Source organism: Anneissia japonica, unplaced genomic scaffold, assembly GCF_011630105.1.
Source record: "Anneissia japonica isolate Jap-2015-1 unplaced genomic scaffold, ASM1163010v1 scaffold24_len2511860_cov200, whole genome shotgun sequence".
Classification (NCBI taxonomy): domain Eukaryota; kingdom Metazoa; phylum Echinodermata; class Crinoidea; order Comatulida; family Comatulidae; genus Anneissia; species Anneissia japonica.
Genome location: NW_022730786.1, coordinates 992,281 through 1,000,547, shown reverse-complemented (window position 1 = coordinate 1,000,547; position 8,267 = coordinate 992,281). Strand labels below are relative to the sequence as shown.

Sequence of the window (8,267 nt, the reverse complement as noted above, 5' to 3'; positions counted from 1 at the left end):
ACAAATATAAAAAAAAATCTAATACAAAAATACACAGTTGCCTTTTTCTACAGTTACAACTATACACTAACACCATTGCCTCTGGTTTACTATTATAACACAACACGACATGATTGCCAAATGCTAGTATTACTAAATAAAATATATAAACCAATATGTTTTTCTTAATATTCCAACTGACGGACTTTTTCAACATTTTATATTATAGAAAATATAATATTTTTAAAGTTTAAAAATGGAAATGGATATAAAATAATTAGTAGAAATAACTTTGGATACATGAAATGAAAAAAAAAAATCTTGTCTAGATTGAAAAGTGAACACATATATCTTCCTAGACTGCCTACATCAATTTTCAAATTGTATTTGATAAATTATCATCCTTTTTGAAATTAACACTCAGAAAAAAGTCCACAAATGTTTTTGAAATTGTTAAACTTTCTTTCTAGTTCCCTATATGTTTGTTTTTAAATTTTGATATGTTATCTTTTGATATCAAATCTTTTTCTTTTTCAATTAGAAACAAAAAAAATATATATTGCACATTGACATCTATAAAAAGGGTAACACAATTTTTCTGATATATATTTTAAAAGGAAAAGATTAAAAAATAAAGGAACATATATCATAACAAGTGCAGCTTCTATATAATATTCAGCCTATTAATTTACCTACTAACCATAACCTTTATACTTGTTACATACACAATACAGCTAACAGCATACACATCATGGTACAGCAGAATTGCTATTCTAGGGAGCTTTCGATTTGCACGCAACAACGCGACTCTAGAAAGGATTCACCCATGCATGACCGTCGTATGTCTTCTGCACACATAGATTTGGCCAAATAGCTCCCTATTTAACACAACCATTATTATTGGCTTTATTGTTTTTGGTTTATCTTGGATTCTGGGCGCCTTGTATCCTACAGGAAAAGGTGCGATACAAAATGCATGACCATAGAAATAGATGGTAAATCAAAAGCTCTGGGACCATTCTACTCAGCCCCGCATATTGTATATTGTTACTAAGGTCACGCTAACCGATAGCATAAACATACTAAACACATGTATGTGGGACAGACTACAGTATTCCTATTCTTGTTCTGATTGGTCAGTTAGTTTGGATAGACATTGCGGAAAGGTCACTTGTGATCAACTTTCTCATACAACATCATCAATCCGCATTCGTTTTACAGCAAAGCATGTCAATAACACAACAATAAGACATCTTAGATACTACTATGCCTACTCAAGCTACAAAGAGTAATAGTTCACCCAGAGTAACTAGGAAATATATTGTGACTCTTGCTTACGAAATCCAGAATCCATCAGAGGTGGGTCTCTTCAACAGCAAACAATGGTTTTACTTGCTCACAAATTTACCTGAAAATCTAATGTATTCGTTCTATATAGCTCAGCATTTTCTACCCTAAGACTACAGTACTAGACAATCTAAACCCTCATCTTCAAGTTAAACCCTGTTCATCACACATATAACAGGTATTCTATGGAAAATCACTCCAGCCTCATACTGTACTGTATTTAAGTGTAATGTTCTATTAATATTAATAAGTGAAAGTTTGCCTTACTTACAGTTACACAAACTAATTGAAAAATATTTTCATACCAAACATATTCCCTGTCCCACATGTTTTTTTCCTATTTTGGTCTTTATATTGAGTATTCCTGTTACATTATAGTTCATTACTATATTTCTTTGATGCAGACCTATCGCATCTGTGTTTAACTCGCACAGACTCGACGTCGGATTCCGTAGTACAACACTGTCTGAGTTGGCCCTTGGATATCATAATAAGACAACATCAGCGACTATTTTGGTATTTAAATAGTTCAGTGAACTTTTAAGGTAATCATTAAACCAAGTGACTATATTAACTGAGGATTCCTCTTTACATTCAATTAGTATTGGCATTGAATTAACATTAATTACCAGTTATTTTTTGTTAATAAAGACATTATTTCATCTTATAATGGTACTGTATTCCACAGCTTATTATATATTCACAGTTACACATGTCCATATCTCTTGAGGCTATGCAAGGCATCAGCCAACCACAGCATTTACAGCTCAGGTTGTTAATATTTTCATCAGGTTTAAAAGGATGATATTGGACTCACCATGACCATATGCATCATTTTAACTTGTGCACAGATTAAATGAGCATGTGTGTATCATCTTTATAAGTTTCACATATACTGATGGCACCTTTAACCTTGAAATCCTGAAAACGATCCAATGAAAATTAAAAAACATAATTGCACAATTACACATTGTACACCGCCCAGAATATAACAAGCATCTCTCAGCCGAAGACATGTACGTTACTAGACTTGAACAGCGCCCTCACGAATGACAGACATACGGTACGTTCATGGTCTTACAAAGTCTTTGTCTCAAAAGCATATCCAGCTCCGGGTTACAAATTGGGAACCACGAGTACTTCTTGTTAACAAGCTCACGATTGGTGTCCGTAGTCACAAGAAAGTTGATGCACACGCCATCAGCCACACCATGTGGTCGTCCGCAGTGCTCAACGGCAATTACACCACAGGAAAGGTAAATGTTACTAGATTTGAATGCATCCTGAGAAGAAAAAGAAAAAAAGTGGTTTACTTTTGGTGCACAGGCAGGTTATTTTGTGTAAGCAGCTTAGCTCGGTTTGCTTAAAATGGGCGGTAAGCACTGTATATTGAACCATGGAGGTCTTTACACAGCCCTGGTCACTGGCTTAATCATCGCACTCCTTGTGTTTCAGTTAAAGGGCTAGAATGCAAGTATTCCATATAGTGCGCCATCTTTGAGAAGAGATATTTAAGTTTATAGTGCTATGTGAATTATGGCCTATGCGCATGTTAAAGATCGCAGTACACTTCTTTGAAAAAGAGCTAGGGATTGTCTCCAGATGTTACTGCCCAATTCACCATCAGAAGTGCCCCACTGGATGTAATTCTTCGGACAATCGTAGAGTATACTCGGTGTGTTTCACACCAAAAAAACAAACAAAAAAGCTATTCAACATCTTACAAGAAATAAAACAACTTAATGACCAAATAAGCACTGAACTGCGATGCTTATACAATTTTTTAAGCCTTCAGTGCAAAGCTAATTTAAGAGAGGCAGTTATGCAATAGCATTGCTAATTAGAGCTTCTATGATTGGTACAATGTACTGCTGTGATGGTAACATGTCAAGAGCCAAGGCTATGTAATAAGGTCTCAGTTGACAAAAGTAAAATAGTCACAAATAAACTTGGACATAAAACAATGTTGAGGAGTTCACAAATTATGACTAAATTAATTGTCTCTAAAATCAATACTCGAACTGATTTACTAACTAAACACAGGTACACATACACATGCGGACAGGAAACGTAGGTTGATGACTCCAGGAATATAGATTCAGCAGTCACAGATTTAGATTTAGTTACTACTACAGGTAGGCTCTAGGGAGCTAGAGGGGTGAATGCCTTTAGTGCAAGTGCACCATCTTTGAGCAGAGTTGTTTAAGTTTATGGCAAGGCAAAGTAATAAGCAAAATAGTCACAGATATACTTTAATATAAAACAATGTTGAGGAGCACACCAGTCTGGAGTAATTGTCTCTAAAATCAGTACTCGAAGTAATCACCAAACTAAACACAGGTACATACACATGGGGACATGGGTTAATGACTATAATGAACATAAAGTACATGAAGAATAGTCACAGGTTTAGTCACTACTACAGGCAGAGCCTCCAGGGGACTACAGGGGTTAATGCCTTATGGGTGCCATGCAACTATAGATTACTAATAAAATACTTTGTTACAGCTGCACACAGACCTACTTGAAAACATTCATAATACTATGTGATTTTTTTAATTTACATTTCCATGTATGATGGAATAAAAAACACAAACACCTGAATACCCTTTGTAAATACTAACCTTGTCAAGCCTCCAGATTGAATCATTGTACATTACAGAGTCTTTGATGACAGGCAAATGTGGGACATCTTCTGTACAGACAAGTACTTCTAAGTTATTCCTGAAAATAACACATTTTATTAATTATTTTCTTATTTTTTTAATTATTTTATTTATTTCCCATCAAATAGAAAATAATCTTGCCAATTACAGGATGAAATGTTGTTCTATAAATATGAGTTCTTAAAAAGGCTTATGGCAGGGGTGGATCCAGAGATATCTGACATCAACAACATTACCCTAAGGGGTTCAGGGAACTTCCTTGCAAAATGTTTGTTTTCTGATCGAACGGAAACTACCTCTTAGCCGTTTTGGGTGATCAATAATTTTTTTTTTCATTTATTAAAATACAAAAAGCAGAAAAAGTCCGAAATTATTGTAGTACAAAAATTCAAGAAAACAAAAAAAAAACATCAAATACTTTCAAAGACACAAAATTAGTTTTTTATTTATTTCTTTTTTTTGTTACTTTCCAAAGGGGGGGGGGGGATATCTGATAAGACTTAATTTTATGTCCAATATGCTTTTTTATTAAGCACGTCTGAAATATAAATAGTAAAATACCACCCACCCACATCACCTTTTCAAAAGTGTTAAATTAGTATACTAATGATTTTCTTTATGTGCCTAATACAGTATAAATATGTAGCATGATGGCGTCCAATGAGACAGCATAATTTCTCAACTCACTGTCTTTGTTTGATCAATACTATCCTCATACACATATGCTTATGTGGATGTTGAGTAGGCAGGATAGGTGCATGTCTAGTGGCAGGTGAATTGTTGAAAAATTGAAAAGCGGTGGAGATAATGGGCACAATGTCTTCTCCCCTAAAAAAAGAGGGCGACAAACAGATTGTCAATAAACACAATGGCATGATTGAAAATGAGTCATGGAATGAGTATAAAGATGAAAAACATTAATAACAGTGCCACATTGTCACATGATATTTTAGGTTGAGCCCGCATTTATAACAAAAAAATATATGAATATCTCATGCTTCCCATCGTTGGAATTGGCTAAATATTGATCAATAAATCATACAGAACTAAATAATTATGACTCAAATACATTATGACCTGGTATTTAGAGTTTCACAATTGTTCTTTACCTTAATGTGAACATTTCATGTGATTTGATTTCCTCTAGGCTGCACCATTTCGCTTGTAACGACTCCTCATCTGCTTCTGCTAATGTTTTCATATGACCACCTGCAAGCAATAGAAAATAAGGAAAACAATTCTAAACCAACGATACTGACTGCACTTCCTTTAAGGTTTAAAATATGTGTATATTTTATATATTTTTATATGTACGTTGATTTTTGTTCATACTCTGAGCCTCTATTTCATAAGATACAATGAGGTTTCCATTATTAATACTATTATGATTGATTATTATTAATAATTACAATTTATTCATCATTTTTTACTGTGAAAAACAAAAAAAAACACAAAATAACCATTTGTTTTACACAAATGAATTATGTAACATAGGTATTTCAAAAGTATAAAATTATAAAGTAAATGATAATATATGATTTGGGAGATTCCATTTAGACTATGGGAACCAGCAAAAGATATGAAGGATTTCATGTTAAATTACATACTGTATAATGTACATATTTTTTCCCCACAAACATACCTGTTTTAATAGTATTAGAAAATGGCAATGTATATAATTACCATTACAGTGAAATCTATGACAATATTAGTAAATACATATTATATATAAAAATATATAGCAGTGTAGAATGGAGAGATCAGATTTAATATTAAGATAAACAACTCAAAAAATGAAATTAAGTTTTTGAATGCTATTAATCTTAAACCATTCATTTTATTGTTGATATTTCTTAAAACAATTCAACTGTAAATGTTTCACGATTAATCAATAAATTGACTAAAAATGATGATCGTGTATGTTAGCCAGCCTAATAAATTAACATGATGATGACGATAATTAATGGTATTGTATTAGGTCAGTCCAGCTGTCTGGCAAGCTGAGCAGCTACAGTGGAAGCCTCACGTAAACCACTAAACGGAAGTGCACTAAGCTAAAATAAACACCACTGTCTAGGTTCAATAAGAGCTGGTTTATGCTATACGATTTCAAAAAGATCGTGTTTCCAGGATCTCCAACCAATTTCAAACCTCGTGATTATAACTTATAAGCTTATAAACCCAAATCATTAAAAAAAGCATGTTTGAATACTCAATTCTTAATTTCCTGTGTAGTTTTATTGGTTTTCTTAGGTGGTAGATAAAATTTGGAAATTTTTTTATTCAATTAACATTCCAAAAATAGCATTTGTATCCTGCCTGACTAGAGACATAAAAGATTATATAGTGATTTTATACCTTTTATATATAAACATATATTGTTCATTGATAGCATTATTATACCTTTTATATACAATGAATAGTATTATATCTTTTCTATTATGTATTGTTCATACAGAATCTGAGGAAAAAACAACTTAAAAATCAAATTAACACTAAAGTTTTCATTTTAAAGAAATCAGTTTTCATTGATTTTACAGATGTTTAGAAGATTAACAGTACGAGAGAAAATGTCCATATAATATAGGACCAGTATTACTTGTGTTATAAATCATATGAACATTGAATTAGTTTTCATTATAAAAAGATAAGAATTTATAACTTCCGATTAGATATGGGATTTAAAAAAAAAAAAAAAAAAAAACAGTGGCAGAAATTAAGAAAGGCTGTACTGAAATACAGAAACTTGTTTATACCAATATTGTATATGAAAAGTATAATCTTTGCCTGTGTTAATAGGTAGAAATGTATTCTTGCTATAATTTTTAATTGAAGGGTAATAAAGTAAGCAGTTTAAAAACAAAAATACAAACTCAACTCAACACAAATAGCATATCTTCAATTTCTATTATGTATCTACAAGGAGGTGTATTACATATTAAAGTATTATATATGTGATGACGATGAGGCAAAATTTATTTTATTGCACTAAACTAACCTTTATATAACTATACATTATGCTATGTTATTTTCCCCATTGTCGATGCTAAAACAACATTTTTCAACAATTTTGTGATGGTCTCTGCCAGAGAAAATGCCTGAAATTATAAACTTTGAAGGCTGACTTCTCAAAAAAAGTTCTTAAAAACAGTTATAGCAAGTCGAATGACCGAGCGGTTAAGGCAAGGAGTGCCGAAACCTAGAGCCATAATATCGGTGCTGGTTTGTACGCCATGCTTGCCTATGGTTCTGGAGGTGGAACAAGTCTTTGTGGATAAGGAAACACAGGCCCAGCGTACACAATTGGCTCATGTGCACTTAAAAGAACCCAGTACATCTTTCGAGATGAGTAGGGGTTTTACCCCGGTGTACTGGCCCATACGGCCACTGTTGTCTTGTGATGGGATTGCCACTTTGAAGAGTGATTTAGTTCACTGTTTGGCATATCCTTGGGCCTAGTGCCTACAGCTGAATAATACTTTTTAACGACTTCATAACGGTCACACTAGAGTTTCAAGCCTGGCTTGACTCACCGCGGGTGAGATTTTCGTAATGTGACCGCATCTGCACCGACTCGCGCCTGGCGTGACCTCGGGCTCAATCTACCTATCTCGATCCCGGCTCAGCACCCATATTGACCCTGGCGTGACCGAGATTGACATTTCCTCATCGGCTGTCGACCAATCACAGTCGATGACGCCATTGCGTTTAGAAGTTCTTGAATAAAAAAAACCCGCGAGTTCTTCATGTGTGTTCAATCAAGACGCAAACATTACTTTTCATAAAAGTTAATTCAATTTTTAATTAATAATGAGATTGATTTGGAGCGAACAGGAAACTGCTGACCTGGTAGATTTGTGGGGCCAACCCGAGCTGAGAGACCGGATAGAAAATGAAAAAACAAACAACAAAACGGGAATTTTTGGCATGCTTGCTGAGAGATTAGCCAGTCTCGGACATGAGAAGAGAACAACGGCCCAAATTCAAACAAAAGTGAAGGCATTGCGAGCCCAATACAAGCTGATAAAAGATCAGTTGAAGAAGAGTGGTTCGAGTACGTCTGGTGTAAAATCTTTGATTGCGATCCACCAAATCACACACACGTATATTGAATCCAGTGAAACAGAGTTGGCCAAACTCTCTCTCTACGGATCTGCTGTTTCGACTTTCATATTTGGGAGGCCAATCCAATTAGTGTGACCGACCCAGAATTTCTAGCCTGGCTTGAAATCTCACCCGCGGTGAGTCAAGCCAGGCTTGAGACGCTAGTGTGAC

General features: G+C 34.1%; 1 protein-coding gene across 2 annotated transcripts in view; it reads right to left on the bottom strand.

Moving 5' to 3' along the window:
• Window positions 1-1,119: 1,119 nt before the first annotated feature.
• LOC117115054 (8-oxo-dGDP phosphatase NUDT18-like) overlaps window positions 1,120-8,267 on the bottom strand; it is a 32,182-nt gene continuing 25,034 nt past the window's right edge. For both annotated transcript variants that reach the window (XM_033258706.1, XM_033258705.1), the window contains exons 4-7: window positions 5,102-5,201; window positions 4,680-4,820; window positions 3,951-4,050; window positions 1,120-2,609 (exon numbers count right to left, since the gene is read on the bottom strand). In XM_033258706.1, coding sequence (XP_033114597.1) covers window positions 2,370-2,609; window positions 3,951-4,050; window positions 4,680-4,820; window positions 5,102-5,201 — 581 coding nt within the window. In that variant the 3' untranslated portion in view covers window positions 1,120-2,369. The remainder of the gene's footprint in view (window positions 2,610-3,950; window positions 4,051-4,679; window positions 4,821-5,101; window positions 5,202-8,267) is intronic.